The sequence below is a fragment of the Echinops telfairi genome, unplaced genomic scaffold (assembly GCF_000313985.2).
Source record: "Echinops telfairi isolate 266 unplaced genomic scaffold, ASM31398v2 ScPeMD7_8;HRSCAF=38, whole genome shotgun sequence".
In the NCBI taxonomy this organism is placed as follows: domain Eukaryota; kingdom Metazoa; phylum Chordata; class Mammalia; order Afrosoricida; family Tenrecidae; genus Echinops; species Echinops telfairi.
Window position 1 is genome coordinate 6,997,590 of NW_022103905.1, and position 18,368 is coordinate 7,015,957.

The window sequence follows — 18,368 nt, forward strand, 5'->3', positions numbered from 1 at the left end:
TGAAATGACCACAGACTCCCCAAAAGAGGAAATTAAATATGTCCTTGAAGAAGTACAGCCAGAAGGCTCCTGATAGGCAAGGATGACAAAATTCCGTCTCAGCTACTTTGTCCATGTTGTCAGAGGAGACCAGGCCGTGGAGCAGGACAGTATGGCTGGCCAAGTTGTGGGGCAGTGAACAACAGGAAGACCCCGGACACAATGAATGGAACGGGTGGCTGCAACAATGGGCTCAGGCATCAGAACCACGCAGGGGATGGCACAGGACCAGGCAGTGCCTCGTAGTGTTGGAGTCAGGGTAACTGAGTCAAAACCAACTCAACAGCACCTATCCACAACAGCTCACGAGACCAAATTAATCTGCAGCATTTAACCTAAAACAAAGATCAGCACACAAGCCAGACCACGGGCTACAAGTGGAATAATAACCAGAAACGTAGCCAACACCAAAGGACAATAGGTGTAGAAAATTGTTAAATGGGATCCACATTTGCTTTGTCAAATCTCCCCAATTAAACACAATTAAAAACTTGTAAAAGCTGATGTGAGGGGCCTTAAATCTCGCGCCCCCGCCCCAGGTCTGCCTAGTGTAGCAAAGAGGGTTCCAAGAGGAAGATGCTTCAGGTACTTCTAGATGCCCAGGAGGTTGAAGAAGGAAACCGAAGCAACTAGTAGCATACCTTGGCTTACGTTTAGGGAGCTGCGAGGGAAAATCTCTGCAACTAGCCAGAAAATTTCATCCAACAGCGGGAAAAATAGTAGCCCACAGAATCATCTGAGGGAGGCAATGGGAAATGAAAATAAACGTGCTTCATGCTTACATCTCACTGACTCTGCTTGTTCATACAAGGCACATGCAACCTTACAAGACATGTGCTCCCTGTGTGCATGCAGGTACCCAGCCACAAGGCCTGGATGCCAATTCCAACAGATGTGTTTCCTGGAACTCTTCTAGGAAAATCAAGTTTATTCCATGATAGACCAGCTGCCAGATGTTGCAAGACCATTGAGGGCACACGACTTCTGCTAGCCACACACTGTTTTTTCCTTTCCACGTAGGCAGGCTCACAGAAGGTTCGCCATGTGTTTGTAACAACAGTTTACCTTTAGAAAGAAGAAATGAGGCCTACTACACGGGCTATGTCGTACAAACGCACTTTGAGAATGGACAGGAGCCCTGGTATTTACGCTGGGAATTTTTAATCACAAAATCCCCCAGCCCACTAAGTCAATCACGACTTCTAGCCACCTGATCTAGGTTTCCTAAGCTGGAGAGCCTTCTAGAAAAAGCCAGTCTTGTATTTCTCCTAAGGAGTGGCTGGTAGCTTTGAACTGCTAATGTTGCAGTTAATAAATCCAATACTTAACCTGACACCACCATCAGGCCACCTACATTTTTTTTTAAATTATGTACAACTTTTGCTAGAAATGCAGCATGGTAAAGTTAACTTCCAAACAAAGGAGCAATGAATCTACACTTCATTAGTGCCTGAGATAGTTAAAGTTTATTGTGCCAGCCTGGCCAATAAACACATGTGGGGTTAATTGAAGGGCGGAGAGATAAGTGGTTCGGTGAGCCTCGCCTTTTGAGTTCTCGGGTCTCTTGCTTTCTGATGGTCGGACCAGGGTGCAACTGCCTTAGCCAGTTCCCTGCTTCAGCTGGCAAGGCTCACTTCCTGCAAGACATCGCCTAGGAGAAGCTGCATGAACCTACCTGGATGCAGCCCTGGGTGCAGGAGCAGCCGTGTGGAGACCCCTGCCAGCGCTGAGATGCTTACACATTCACTGACTCGGCTTTCCTTCTGCAGTCGGCATCATTGTGTGTGTTTTGTGAGATGGAGGAAGACTTTGTGGATTGGTGTTGGACATATGGGTTAATGGGTTAATGTTGGACTCGTGGGCTTGGGCAGCACTGGGTCCGGATGTTTTCTTGAGGCACACTTAACCTTTCTATAAAACTCCCTCTTATACATGAGTTTCTGCAGATTTGTTTCTCTAAAGTACCTAGACTGACACAGTGCCTTTCAGAAAACTTCAGGAATAAAACAAGAAAATGAGCCCTGGATCCTACCGAGCTCTGCAACAAGGTCCTGGCTTTATTTTCTTTATAAGAAGTGAGTGCATCCAATATAAGCCACCGAATTATAACATATTTGAACCATTATGTGTTGTTCCTCCCATTCGCTCTATACACTAGAGACAGTGCTTTCCTGGATTTTCTGAACAAATTCTTATCAGTTGCTTTCGGTGATAAGTTTTTGAAAATTGTTAAATGAAGTCATCAAAAAAAAACACCCTTTTGTACAACATCTTCAGGGGTAGTAGTTATTGCACTGCATTTATGGGTGTGAAGGAATCTACAATGGTGCTTGATTATGATTGTTCCTCCTAGCTTTTTATTGGGAGTTCAGTGAAGGTCTACAGAGCAAATAAGCTTTCCATTCAACGATTTATACACATTTATATCACTGATTGAAATTCTCCCAGTGTAGCTTATCATGTATCCACTTCCTCCCTAGGAAGAATAGTAGAATACTTCTTGTTACTAACTCTAGGTTTTCAAAAGGTTTGATCTTCTGGTTTACATAAACCTTGACATGAAAATATGAATGCAATTCCATGTGCTTCTAGAGTGAGTCTGGCAAGATAATTCTTTTAAAAAAAATCATTTTATTGGGGGCTCACATAGCTCTTATCGCAATCCATACATATATCCATTGTGTCAAGCACATTGTACATTTGTTGCCATCATCATTTTCAAATCATTTTCTTTCTACTTGAGTCCTTGCTATCAGCTCCTCATTTTCCCCCTCACCCCCACCCTCACGAACCCTTGATAATTTATAAATTATTATTTTTTCATGTCTGACACTGACCGATGTCTCCGTTCATCCACTTTTCTGTTGTCTGTCCCCCTGGGAGGGGGTTATATGTAGGTCATTGTGATCCTTTCTCCCCCCAAACTTCCCCTTCCCCTCCTGGTATCACTACGCTCAATATTGGTCCTGAGGGGGTTATCTGTTCTGGATTCCCTGTGTTTCCAGCTCTTATCTGTACCCATGTACATGCTCTGGTCTAGCCGGATTTGTAACATAGAATTGGGATCATGATAGTGGGGGCGGGGGAGCATTAAAGAACTAGAGGAAAGTTGTATGTTTCATCGGTACTATACTGCACCAAGACAATTATTTTCACTGCTTTGCAAAGCAGCTAAAATATTTACTTATTCCTTGTAGTATTTATAAGTATATGTATATGTCAATGTGTGTATGTGTGTGTGTATTTGATGTGGATCCCTAATAGTATAGAGGTTACGCATTAGGCTACTAACTACAAGGTTAGCAGTTCAAAATCAATGGCTGCTCCAAGGAATAAAGATGAGTCTTTCTACTCTTGTCAAAAGTTATAATCTTGGGAAACCAGAGGGTAGTTCTACCCTGTCTTATAAAGTTGCTATAAGCCAAAACCTATTCTATGGCAGTAAGTTTTAGCCATTAGTATTTTTAAATAATTTATATTTGTTTCTGTTGACAATATATCACCAATTTGATAATTTTCACATGTACAATTCAGTGACACCAATGGTATAATTTGAGTTGTGGAAAAATTCTCACCTTCATTTGCCAAATTATTCTTCCACCATTAACATAAACCCACTGTCCCCTTAGCTTCCAGTCTAACCGCTCTAACCTTTCTGTTGCTGTTGTCAATTTGATCCCTAGATGGTTTTTTAGAAGAGCACAGTGCTTAGGGCAGACACTCTTTATAAGCTAAGTTAAATGGTTTCATGAAGAGTCGTCACTAGTATTTGATAATTTCAGGATATTTCCAAAAACGCAAATACTTCCTTGAAAGGAAAAAAAGTAGCTACATACTCACTTGAAGGTAGAGCTGACTCTGTAGAAGCAATTAGAAAATACAGATTCCAAATATTTTGATTAATTCCAATGTCATAGAAAATGATATAGTTTTCCATGGTTAACAGTGCTCAATGACAATATTAATTTTAATTTTATACATGTATGTTGGCGCATGTTGGTTCAATCCTTTGCATGTACTGCAGGCCATTTGCATATACAAATAGAAACCAACCTCTGCTCAAATCCTGGAATGGGCTGTTCAACAAAATCTAAATCCATCAGTCAGAAGAATATCCTCAAACCCTATAGGAGATCTATCCAAGTGATATTCAAGACCGGAGATCCCCTTGCAGAGGGGTCTCAGGGAGGAGACGAGCCAGTCAGGGTGCAATGTAGCAACGATGAAAAATACAACTTTCCTCTAGTTCCTAAATGCTTCCTCCCAACCCCCATTATCATGATCTGAATTCTACCTTGCAAGTCTGGCTAGACCAGAGGATGTACACTGGTACAGATAGGAACTGGAAACACAGGGAATCCAGGGTAAATGATCCCTTCAGGACCAGTGGTGTGAGTGGCGATACTGGGAGGGTAGAGGGAGAGTGGGTTGGAAAGAGGGAACCGATTATAAGGAACTATATGTGGCCCCCTCCCTGGGGGACGGACAACAGAAAAGTGGGTGAAGGGAGACGTCGGACAGGGCAAGATATGACAAAATAATAATTTATAGATTATCAAGGGCTCATGAGGGAGGGGGAATGGGAAGGGAGGGGAAAAATGAGGAACTGATGCTGGGGGCTTAAGTGGAGAGGAAATGTTTTGAGAATGATGAGGGCAATGAATGTACAAATGTGCTTTACACAATTGATGTATGTATGGATTGTGATAAGAGTTGTATGAGCCCCTAATAAAATGATTTTAAAAAAATGTTTTAAAGCAACTTAGTTCAACTCTCTCACAGAGGAAACCTCCCTGCCTACCCAAGTTTATTGAATTTTTAAAACTCTGTTGCTTCCATTCTAAAAGTCATAGATGCTTGAATTCTTGTCATCAGAAACTTCGGTAAAGTTATTAACCCCTTCTTGGTGAGATCAAGTAGAACACTGAGGTTATATGCAGGGGCTCATGAGAGCCACACTGGCTAAGTTCAGATCTGGCTTTTACCACTTAGAAGCATTTTGACTTTGGGAAGCTTTGTAATCTCCTTCTTTTTGTCTCTGTTCCCTCCTCTATAGAATGAGACTCACAATAGGGCTTTTCTCATAAGGTTGTCAGAAAGAGTAAGTGAATCATCCCTAGAACGAGCTAAGAACACTGCCTAGCATACATTAAGAACTACGTACTCATTGCCTGTTCTTAATGATAAGCAATTCATGATTCTCCCTCATTCTCTCTTGTCCTTTTTATGAATCTAGAAACCACCAAGCCATTTCTGATTTCCTTGCCTTTTAGATTCGTTGACTCAGTATGCTCCTGATTCTCTGGCTTCCCTTCCCATCTTCTCAGGTGCCTGCCCTTTGTCTCTCTCATCCTCAAGCCAATCCATCAATGCCCTCGCATTCTCTTCTTCCTTGAGAATGTTGAGAAATCTCTCCATGCTCACGTTTCACTGCACTTACTACAACAGCATTTAGCACGATGTAAACTGGCCTGCGTTCTGCAGCAAGATAAAAGGAAAAGCACGATTCCACACGTGATTCTTTGATGGAATTCTTTTGTTGGCAGTTCACTGTGGTAATGCACAACTAGGTTGTGTTGTCACTGCCAAAATAGGCACTGACCTCACTTCAATATTCTGATAACAAACACTCACATAAACTGTACCATTGAGCTAAGGAAGCGCTAAGGTCTACCGGCTGCTCAAGACCCAAAGAAAGAAGGCAGAGAGTGGACAGAAAGGCAGGGGAAGGGTACAGACTGGAGGAAGAGAGTCAGGAGAAAGCATAAAGTGCACTTACAGAAGAAAAAGAGTATATGATGAAAACATGTGATTTAAAGGAAAATACAAATAATTACAATCTGATTGAAAATACACACAGCAAACTCAACTGCCCACAAGGGCCAAGAAACAAAATGAATGAACAAATAATATAAAGTGGACAGCACGTAAGACAACAGTGAAAACTGCAGCACGCTGAAAAATGTACCCAAAAAAGTAGTCACATTTAATTTCTATAAAGTAAATACTACAAGCCACACGCCTTCATTTTTCCCTCTGAGTGTCGTGGGACAGTCAATATTATACTGTATTATTATTGCTCCCTGTCCATGAGGTTGAGTAATCAGGAATTTTTTTAAAAGAGCTATTTATCTTACTAGATATAAGATAGAGTTAAGAGAAACTTTGCTTCATAATCTACATAATCTAACGCGTTTGCTGGATGATTCAAATTCTCCTTCACTGCTTCTCTCCACTACGTACCAAAATAGCATAGACATTCACTTCTTTAACCGAAAGTGATCCAGATTCTGCCAGCAGTTCTCCTCAAAGGGTATTCCACACTTATACGGGGTCTCTGACGTAGTCACAAGGAGCCTTGGTAGTGTCGTGGGTTACCCAATAGGCTGTTAATGGCAAGCTTAGCAGTTCAAAACCACCAACCACTCCAGGGGAAAAATAAGGCTTTCTACTCCAGTACAGATTTGCAGTCTCAAAAACCCACAGGGGCAGTTCTAGTCTGTCTGAAAGGGTCACTGCCAGTCAGAATTGACTCAGTGGCAGTGAGAGAGAGTTAAAGGTATAGAAAAGTTCTAAAATCTCTCCCAGGGACCAGGCTGCTTATCCTGAGAGGTAAGTGTAACTGACATTCTAACGGTTTCCTTCCATATTACATCATGATCAGAAGTTATTTTTTAGTGTCACCTGGTTTTGGTCAAAATGCACCTCCTTTTCTACATCCTTATTAGCTGAAAAATGATAGCCTGAAAGATGCGGTGCAAGGTAATTCAATTAGACATCAACACTGTGATCATCTCGGACACCAATGAAAACCATCCAGAACTGCCCATAATGAAGCAAACAACACTTACTACCTGCAGACATCTGTCCATATCTGATCGTCCTATCTCGCGATTCTCTGATGCCTTAGAAAAGAAGCCCAGTTCAACATGTATGGAATCTCCTACGCATCGGGCATTGACAACTTTGGTATGGGAATGGCAAAGATGCTTAAACCATAGTTGGAGCGGGAGGGATGGCAACTTGCGGCTTCAATACAGTACACGATTGTAGTGATGCTGACTGTTGTTGCTAGGTGTTGTTGAGCGGGTTCCAATGCACAGTGGCCCAGCAAGTGGCTGCCAACTCACCCAGCCCGTGTGACAGGGTCGACCTCGTCTGTACGATTTTCTGGGCTCCAGTCTTTATGAAGCTGATCATTGTGCCGTTCTTCTGTGGACACGCTGGGTAGGGGTGAACCACCAACCTTTTCCTTAGCAGCCCAGTGCCTAACCATTGCACCACCAAGGATCCTTCATTCACTACGCTACCTACCTCCTTGATGGCCATCAAGTCAATTCTGACCCATAGTCACTCTGCTGGCCCTAGAAGCACTAACCCAAAGGGTTGGCAAGGCTGCCAAGTTGATAGAAGCTGACTGGCCCGTCCGTCTCCCAAGGAGATGCTGCCAAGTTGGAGCAGAGGACCTTTCAGTTAGTAGCTGAACTCCTAACCACTGTGTCACACGGGCTCCTTTAACATACTAACATACAACATCGCTGCCAATAAGACAATACCAACTCCCAGTCACCCTCCATGCCGGGTTCTGAAGCTGTAAAGTTTTCCTGGAATGGACAAACTCATCTTGCTCTCAGCAAGCAACGGAGGTGGTCTCAAGTAGACCACTGACTCTGTGGCTCGCAGTCCAATATGTGATCCGCTCTGCCAGCAGGACTCCTTTCACAATGCACCAAGGGCTCTGAAAAGAGGGGTGCCAACAACGATACAAGAGAATGCAGAGGGAGCACCCAGCTCAGCCTGGAGCCAGAAGGCGTAAGGAGCCAAGGCACTTTGGAAGTCCATTTTAAAACCACACCCCGATAAAAACAGAGTGCAAGTAGCGTAGGCACCGTCTCGATGATAAACAATGTGATGACTAGGTCTAGTCTGTGGATGTCACACAGAATACTTTCCTGTGCTTCAGGATGGTTTCTTCCTGATTCGGTGCTACAATTTTATCCATCACTCTTGAAATGTAAAGCATACATTTGGGCAAGAGGACACAGGCTCTTTCATCCCAGATAGAAGTAAGCAGGTGACTTTCACAGAGCAGAAACCAGGGAAGACTCTAAATGGAATACAATTCTTGAATCAAAAAGATTCTCTTCTCCCATATGGTGGGGAAAATTTTACTCACATTTCCCTTCTTCCATCAAAGGCTTTTTGATTGTGCTCAGGGGTAAGGTAGACTGAGGCAATGATTTAAAAGAGACGGCTTCTCGGTCTCCCACTCCACCCCCAAAGTTCTACTACCGTAAGTACCAGAATAACTGTCATTTGGGGAATACTTGGTTTTAGATAATCCTTACTGAGAAGATCCTACAGGACTCAGATATATACACCCACAGCTTCAGGGAGATTTCAGTAAAGTCTTATTGTCGCAGGAGAGCAGTAAAGGACCCCTCCCACCTCCGAATTTGGAGAAACCCCTGAATGTTATACCAATTTGATTAGTAGATTACAAGTTCAGCCCATTCATGCCTTTTCTGAATCTTGGACACATGTCAGATCTTTGAAGAAAGAACTGTGGAATGTTCAATATCATGCCCTCTTTATGAATTACCACAAATCAATGCCTGGAATTATAGATATTAGCATCCTTTGGAATAAATTACTAACTGTACTTTGTTAATAATTTAATCAAAACTTCACCTTATTAGTGATTCTTTTTGTTTAAAAAAAACAAACTCAGAACCTAGAATTTGTTTCTGAGAAATTGTTTTCCCATACCATGGCTCAACTTAGATGGTACCAGTTTAAATCTTCTGCATCTTCATTGTGAGGATGCTAATAGAAACAGTTGTCTTTGTTAATCTGGATACCATTATATATACAAGCAATCCATCCACAGTTCTAGGGAAAATTCCCTTATCTTTTAATTCCATTTTCCCACAAACTTTTGAAGGCCCCTTGTGTATATAAACTTGTGTGCACATTCACGTGCATTTGTGCACACTGTACAGAAAAACAGTTCAAATTAAGAATTCCAAAGAGTGGTCAAAATGCAATGTAAACATAATCCACAATTCATCACACATCGGTATCATGCAGTGGTCTGATTGCCACAGCCACAGCATAATTCATCTGGTAAGAATAGCAACTGATCGACAGCAACTTTCTAAAATATGTTATTATTTAATTAACAAATCACTGGATTTAGGTGAACTTACAAAAACAGAAGCATAAACCCAACATTTTCTCACATCCCACACAGTCCTCTAATCTCTACAACATATCTGTTACTGACTGTCTTCATCTCAGAGAAAGATGGACAAAAGTGATGACTACAAATAAAGTCCATGAGTCTCTTTCCAGTTTAGCCAAACGACCCCAACCCTCAAAAACTTCACTATAAAACCAGGAACTGTGGGGAAAGGCTTTACATGTGGAGATCAAAAAGACCAATGTTTAGAGAAAACAAAAATATGAAGCATATACGGATCCATGTATACTCAAAATCATATTTGTATTTACATGCAGATAAATTGGGTCAAACACTTCTTTGCATTACAAACAGCAGTAAGCACTGGGCTTGAAAACAGAGACTGCCACTCAGATGAAAGATTATTACCTGTGTAATCTTCAGGAGATTGCTCGTCCTCTCTGAGCATAATTACACCTCCTCCACTGGGTGGTGGTAAGTACTGAATAAACCATGTATGTGAAAGCACTATTTCTCACCACTCAGTATTTCCAGGGAGCACCGTGAGTGCTGAGCTTGTAGCCCCCTGCAGCCCTGAATGGGAGCTATCAGCTCTGCAGGTGGATTCAGGTACATTCATTGTAAACCTTTCCTTTTTTTAATATGAAATCATTTTGTTGGGGGCTCTGACAGATATTATAATAATCCATAAACCAATTATATCAAGTGAACTTGTACATATGTTGCCATCATCATTTTCAAAACATTATCTTTCTACTTGAGCCCTTTGATATCAGCTCCTCTTTTTTCCTTCCCCCTCCCACCCCACCACCCTCATGAACCCTTATAAGTTATATAACATCGCTATTTTTCATCTCTGACACCGACTGCTGTATCCCTTCTATACCATTGTTTTGTCTATAGCCATGTCCCCAGTTTCCTAGGGTCACAACAAGCTCAATTCTAAATCTTATGGAAAATTCATTTTTTCTGTCTTGATGCCAACCAGTACTTAGGCATACAATGACTTTTCAGTCCCGGGATCCATGCACAAAAATTGCTGAATAAGATAAATGGATTTGGAGCCATTTCTTGTCACCTTAAGAACCTACCCAGTGGTACCTCTGGAGATTGCTTTGAAAAGTTCAACCAACTGCATTTTAAAATCTCCTTTTATTTATTTTTAAAACTCTTTATTGTAACTTAGATGCATGTTTACAGAATAAACTGATATTCCATTCAACAAGTCATAGCACATTTTGTTTCGTGACACTGACTGTAAGCCCAATGCCTCTCCCAATCAACCCTAGCTTCGGGCCCGGGCACCTTTCTATATAAGATGATAAGAAGCCATTACCTCTTTCGCACTGGGGTCCAGTAAAGCCGTAAGTGCAGGCACATCGATTTGGGGCCACACACCTCCCTCCATTGAGACAGCCACTTTCACAGACAGCTGTAAAATAAGGAACAGAGAAGCTGAGACGCTTAACCTGAAAGCAGAAGAAAGTGAAATGGCATTTACATCCCCTGAAAAGACCATGGGCAGCAATCAGCCTGGTAATGGCTCTGTAGGTCCAATTGCGTTCTTGGTGCTCAGTCAACTCTCAAGTGGTGCGACTTCATAGAGAATGTATAACTGCGCTGATGCCGATGGTTTGGCTCCATGAAGCATCCAAGCAATGCTTTCAGTTTTGCATCTTACAAGGGCTGTTACCAGGTACTTCCCTACCCAGGAAAAGCATGTTATCCGACTAATTCTTGGAGAGCTCTCATGGGGGGAAACTCTATCACTCCAATGTCCCCTTCGAAGAAATGCAGCATGTAAACCACACGATTAAATGAAAACAACAAAATATTATCACCGGCCTCTAGTAACTTAAGCACCATAACCAGAACTCAAATGAGTGTTATAACAGATTCATTGGAAACTATTTGGCGAGATTAGATGAGCGGTGCTTGAGGGAGGGACACTTTGGTTACTTTAAAAGGCCATAAAACAATAATTGAAAGCTCATGCTTTAAACAACTCTTCTTGGTTCAATTTCCTAAAACTCTTCCATGCATAACTTCTCTGAGCATCTGTATCACAAGCGATAGGCTCTGTCCAGGTTCATCTACTGATCCCACTCATTCCTCGAAACCTAGCCCACCCCTCCACAAGGCTTCCCTAATGCCCCTGGTTAAAATGATTCCTCTTTTCATGTACTTTTCTCTCATGTCAGTGATAGTCACGGTGTTGAGCCGCTCCCTTGCCTATACAAGGAGCTCAGCTGCCAAACATATCCAGCTGTCAATCTTCAGATCTGCTGCAATGGCGAAACCAAAGATACCCTCCTCAGGTGGTTCCCAGTCAATCCCTGAGCACAATGAACCCTAGAACCTGGCCAAACCCAATTACAGTAAACATCTGAGCTACAGAAAAACGGTTCCCCCAAAACAAATGGGTGCCACATTATGACATGCATCAAATGATGATTACCACTGCGTTATCGCATTAAAGATGCTTTTCTGTTTTCTATGCACGCACAGGTACGCCAGAGGCCCCTAGTACAGACTAAGACAAATGGGTGACTCACTGACACTGGACATAAGCTGCACCTAACTGTGGTGACGTACAGACACATTGAGTAAAGACAGACTTGGGAAGAGGACCCATTCGTACTCCAGAGGCTGCCTGTGCTTTGAGACAGCTTGAAAATCCAGGTGTAGCTGTTCATCGAGCTAACAGAAACTGTCCATCTAGAAAGAAAGTGAATGCGTCCCTCTGGGTGGTGATTGGGCAAGCAGGAGGGGAAGGAAACTTAAGGAAAGTGACTGCAAGATCCATTCCCAACATTCCACATGGAAAACCAGTGCCAGGTGTCTGGTTCAGTTATCTTGTCCTTGGTGCAAGACCACCGGACAGCTAGGAAAATACCAGACCAAGACTAATCAAAGGCCATCCATCGGCATGCATCTCTTAATTCTGTGCGCTCCGTAGGTTAAACGTTAGAATAATTATAACCCTGATTTACTTACGCTGTCCACAGTGGGTCCCGGTGTATCCTTTCTGGCAAAGACAATGATCATCGCTGCAGCTACCACCGTTCATGCAGCGGATATTACAGTGTTGGACTTGAAAAGGAAAAAAACAAAACACGGTGTTTAAACACAATCGAGGCACATGGTGTGCGACAGTTCGCTAGCGTGGCTTTGCAGTTCATTTCAAGAAAAAGGAGGTTCTTTCTCGGCAGTCACAGATTGATGAAGCCATAACTGACGGTGTTAAGTCGGTTCTCATCTGCATGCATAAAACCAGGTCAGCTCGGGGCGCTTGTTTAAGCCCATATTTTAACAGTGCTTGCTCGGTTCCCTAATTTAGTAGAACTCACCAGAGTCATTTCTGTAACATACCAACAAGAAAATAGAGCCTTGACAAGGTGACGGTGGCAACACTTCTCCTGTTAAAAGCTTTACAGTCCCAGGTAGGTAGCCAGCCAGGAAAATAGTCATGGTGACAATTTTCACAGCATTTTCTTAAAATATATTTGGGAGGGCGCAGAAAAGAAAAAGATCCCTTGAAGGGCGTTTATTAACAAGACAGCCTGAGAATGGGAATGGGTAGAAATGGCTCTGAAAGAGCTGCTTGTTTCAAATGTAACCTTAACCACAAATAATGCCCTTGGGGCTTGACGTACTCGCTCCTTCAGCTTGTCACCGACGACGGAAGTGGGAACTGCAGGAATCAGGGCAGAAAGCACCGGCCAAACGGCCTCAGCCGGTGAGAATGATGACTCAGAGGAAGGCGAAGGGAGCAGATGTCTGGGCTCAGGGATCAGATAACACACACACCTGTGGCCTCAGTGCTCTAGAGACTAGGCTCACTCTGTCCCAGGGATCTCAGCACCCTATTAACACTTTTGAAAGCCCCCAGCCATTCCCTAGGCCCCCCGAAAGCAGTAACTATCCTATTTGGAGAAGGTTCATGGTTTGGCTGAATTAATAGATCCCTGATTCCGATTGCCCTAGTCCCTAGACAAGGAGGCCAGAACTAGGCACTGGGAGCTTGGCTGATTCTGCCCTGACCTCTAAATGGCGAGAGGAAACCAGGAGGGGAAAAGTCTCAATATTTACTTAAGCAGAGAGAATCTCTGCTTTCCAGGCACGCACCAAAACCCCCTCCTTCTGCTCGGTCTGCCTGGTGCACAGGAACCAAATCACTTCCCAGGGGCGGGAAGGAGACTTCTCCTTGCCTCCACCCTCTTAGTACCACGTGTTAGGGGTTCCTGGGGACAGGAAGGGAAAGTGGCCGCTATTCAGGAGAAAGGCCGAGGGAATGAGGACTTGCAGCACAGCAACAGGAAAAGGAAAGTGCCGGAACGTATGGCGTCCCATTTCCTCTTCCACCTCCAAAGAGGTTCACTCAAATGGAAAGAGAAACACCTTTTCAAGAACATGTCACAACGTCTCCCTGGGCCTGCTGAATGCAGAGCGATCCCCATCTCGCCGCGTGCAAGGCCCCCTCAGCACGGCCCGTGCACCCTTCAGGGGTCCTTTACACTCTCTCAGGGCAAATCTGTCAGAGCGCCAGGGTGGCACACACAGTGAAGTGCTAAACGTAAGGTTAGCAGCTGACACCCCCACTCAAGAGATAGCTCAGATGACAGATGTGCTGACCTGCTTCAGAAAGAAATGGCCCTGACGGCTGGCCGGAGCGACTCCACCTGCACACACGGGTCACCGTGAGGTGGAACTGGCTTGACCACCATTAGCAACAACGAGTGTATGTTACACGACACTGTCCCTTGATCTACTCATCGCTCAAATATGTCTACATACCTACTACCTGCCACCCAAATGCCGGGCACTGTGCTTACCAGTCTTATGGCTCTCTTTGTTCTGGTCGCTCTGCATGCCTTCTTCCCTTTTCATCTGATGTCTCCTTGCTCCTAACTACCCAGTACATGAAACAAGAGTGTTCCCTCAAAACACTAACATCCTGCCTATCTCCAATAGCCTCTCCTCTCCTTCAGTCTTTTCTGATTTCATTGCCCCTTCACCCCCTCTCTGAGGCCGGAGCACTTTACACATCACTTTGAAGCATATGGTATATACGCTCATCATTGTGGTCCTTCATCCTGCCTTGAGTCCTTGGTCCAAAAGCTTCATGAGAGTGAAAGTGTCACGACTATAATTTATTTATAGGGCCATTCAATGCCAAGTACGTCATAGAGGTACCTATATGCAGATGATGGCTCAAGTTTTACCAAGTTCATTTCTATTCCCTTAACTCAGAAGCTGTTGAATGACCTTAAAAACGATCTATGTACCATTGTTTGAGGGGACCTTGGGGGAGGGGTATTTCTTGAGCCAAGAGCCTTGGCATCAACCTCCTAAATTGCCATTCGCTGAGCAACACCGCTTCCCCTTTGTGTCTAGCTTCTGGGTTGTGCTCTCCTGGTACCCACCAGATATTCTGCTGAGTGGAGAGCTACATGTACTCAACCAGCTCTTGACCCCCCTCCAAAATGAAAGCAGTTACCTTCAAGTTGCCTACTTAAGATTTTTTGTTTGGTTACTACTAATAGGTCTTATGGAAAACCTTACTGTTGACAGGTTTACCTGCTATGGAGATGTGTTTATTTTATTTAAATTTGCTACTTTAAATAAAAAGGCAAATTAAAAACTATATATATTGAAATATCACACTGAGTCCAAACAGTTGCCCACAGTGGCCAAAGTACTAATAGGTCCCTAAGTAGGTTGCTGTTTAAAACGTCATCATCTTTGTTCCACAGTGAATTAAAAGCAACATAACTCCTCTGTTGAAGCACAGTTAACGATAGTAGGCAACCTAGGAAATTGATTGAAACAGACTATTATTTTAGGCGCCCATGATTCTAATAAAATCTCTTAACCAAACTACTTTGTCAATTTAAAAATAAGTTTAAATATACAAAAGAAATGATTTGGTGAACTTTTCCGATGGTATTCTAAGTAGGTCAGGAAAAGGACTATCATTGCTTAAAATCTGTAGTTTAACTTAGCTTCATCCTATCTTAGAAAAACAGTCGGGATTAGGAAAAGCACAGGAAATGATGTCATCAGTCAAGCAGCATAGGAACTCAACCCACAAACTGATTTCAATTAGTGTGGTTCATGCCAAGAGCTAATTTCCATTCCCACACAAGCAACAAAGCCATGTTGCCAGTTGTAAGATAAAAAGGCTAACAGTAGTTTTAATTGTGACTTAGCTTGAGAAACAGAATGCATTCTCCTTTCTGAGAAGAATGATCACCTCACTTTAAATGCCACAGAATAATAAAAAAATTTTAAAAAAATAAAACTTTCCTGATATCCATTTAGGTTTTCCCTGAACTGTCTTTCAGCTGAAAACATTTCCAACATTCAGTGTTACTTCTCTTTTAAAAAAAGAAAAACACGCCACCAGACATGTGGACCATGAAGGAAGGCTTATCCCAGTGGCCCACTTAAATCAATGAGCCCTGACTCCTTGGGCTCTTCAGCAGACAGCAGGAGCTTAGTTACCTGCTTTGCCACAAACACGTTTACCAATTTTTGTGAGTCTTAGATCTTTGGACAAAACAAAACAAAAATGAACAGAAGATTTCTTTCAATATGGGAGTCAGATTCAGGAATTCTGTGGGGAAATCGAGGAACTAGATAGGAATTTTTGCTATACTCATAGGAAGCAGTTGAAAAGAGGGGGGGATATATATACATACATATATATATATATATATATATATATACACACACACACACACACACACACACAAACACACGGGTTCTGAGACCCTGGGTGAGTGCTGCGGGTTGGGCATTAGGCTGCTACCTGCAAGGTTGGTGGTTCAAACCCACCAGGAACTCCTGAGCAGAATGATGAAGCTATCTAGCTCCCTAAGATTTACACTCTGGAAAACTCTCTAAAAGACCACTGTAAGTCAGAATCAACTTAACGGCAGTCGGATTGGGATGTAAGTCCTTAGCTAATAACTAAAAAGTTAGCAGTTTAAATCCACTCCAAAGTGCCTTAGGAGAAAAATGTGGTGATCTACTTCTGAGCAATCACAGCCATTGAAAACCCCACGTCACGGAATCCTACTAGGAAACACATGGGTTCTCCATGAGTCAGAATTAACTTATGCAAACAAGAATTTCAGAGGCCAGGCAATTTAGGAAAGAAAGTGGTATGTCTCTAAGGGAGCCCAAAGAAAACCCGAGGTTCCACTTAAACCCTTAAGGAGATTCTAGAGCCTTTACTCAATGCCCCAAATACGCAACCTCAGAATATAGTCTGAAATTCAATCTGTGCTGCTTCCAGAGAATAAAAATACTACGGCACTCAGAGTGTCCACATGCAAACATACACGGCCACATATTCCTGAGGCCCTGTGTTTCAGGGAGAATGTCCTCTCAAAGATGGACAAGCAGCTCAAAGGATTTCAACTAAGGTTCAAGATCCTGGAGTTAGCACGAGATGCTGTGGTTTATCCATATCCCTACCGGATTCCCAAATGAATTTTGTTCCAGAGGATAATTCAACTAAACTCACTGCCATCGAGTCAACGCCAACTCATAGTGACCCTATAGGACAGGGTAGAACTGCTCCAGTGAGTTTGTGAGACTGTAACGCTTTACAGGGGTAGAAAGCCCCACCTCTCTCCCAAGGAACGGCTGGTGGTTTCAAACTGCTGACCTTGGAGTTAGCAGTCCAACACATAATCACTATGCCTCAAAGCTTCTTACAGCCCAGCAATAACACTCCTGGGTATTTTAGTCCAAAGAATGAAGACCCAACTGTGATCAATGAGAGAATGCTGCAGGCTGTGCAGTGAGCAGAATTCCACCTAATTGTTAATTGGTTGCATTTCCCCCAGAAGAAGATTCTAAGATGAGAATTTGAGTAGAGGTAGTTTGTTTTGGAAGTAATCCCGGAAAACCCTGGTAAGAGAGTGGGAAAATGAGACACGGTAGAGAAGGAAGCAATTACCACTGTGGGCAACTAGAGCGCAGGCCCATGAGCGAACTTCAGGAAACAGCGCAGAACACACCTTTCGGTTATACAAAAGAAGAGGCAAGGCAAGGAAGCTGGGGCATTCATCCAACAACCCCCCTCTGTTATTAGTGCAGAGATGTTTCTCAGGCCATTTGAGCTCCAGCACTTCCAACATACCCTACGCGCAGACCTGGCACATCCGCTAGCCAGGAAAAATGTTACAAAACTTTCAGGTGGTCATCCTTGTCCACCCATGTTTGCCAAGGGATGTGAGTGGGCACCAAGAGCAACTGCTCCACAAGACCACTAACTTTATCCTGGCTTATGAGAGCCACTTGCCGTGCGAGGGCCCACTGAAATTTGACCACACTGAAGTCTCTACTTGCAAGAGATAAAAGAAGATGCATTTATTACCCCATCACTCTTCCTTAAGACCTTGTCAAGACAGAATCGACTGTAAGAGGCCTGACTTGTCTCATTAGAAATGGAAAAGAAACCTCAGCTGGTTTTCCCCTTGGTTAGGGTTGAGGCATTTCGAAGCTGTGTATACAGACTTGAACCTCAACTTTCTAACAACCAGCCTATGAGGACTCACGTCCTTCTCAACAGTCCCCTTGAATCACTTCTGAGGACTCTCCATAAAAAATAATAGTGGGAGTAAAAGGAGCCTCCTTAAGAATAAAATGTGTATATTCATTTGACTTAGCAGAATGAACAAATGTTTTAATTATGAAAGTGCTTCTTGATTAGTCTCTTCTAGAAACTGCCTAAATGACGCCTTCCATTGACCTGCTTCCAGAGGTAGTAGATCTGCAGTTTCAATAAGCATTTAATCAGATTCATGCTTCAGTACCTCAAGGAAGAATGACTAGTTTCCATAAGTCAAAAAAAAAAAGAGTTTGTTAAATAATCATTCCATTAAGCACCTTTTGTGGTGTTTATCCTGGAGATACAACGATGAATATACAGTGAAACCTTCATTAAAAGAAGCATTGGTAACCTTTAGATTGTTCGTGTTAACTATGCCCATAGGTTGACTTCCAACAAGGGAAGACGAGAAATGAGAGGCATGAGAGAGGAAAGACATCCCGAGTATTTGGGGTAGAATGGAGAAGGCAGATGTTCTAGTGAAAGAAAGTTGGCAGGGCT

At 43.0% G+C, this 18,368-nt stretch overlaps 1 protein-coding gene across 1 annotated transcript in view; it reads right to left on the bottom strand.

The window, feature by feature from the left end:
- FBN1 (fibrillin 1) overlaps positions 1–18,368 on the bottom strand; it is a 221,103-nt gene that overhangs the window by 199,508 nt on the left and 3,227 nt on the right. The window contains exons 4-5 of the mRNA XM_013006330.2: positions 12,239–12,334; positions 10,578–10,673 (exon numbers count right to left, since the gene is read on the bottom strand). Of these exons, the coding sequence (XP_012861784.1) occupies positions 10,578–10,673; positions 12,239–12,334 (192 nt within the window). The remainder of the gene's footprint in view (positions 1–10,577; positions 10,674–12,238; positions 12,335–18,368) is intronic.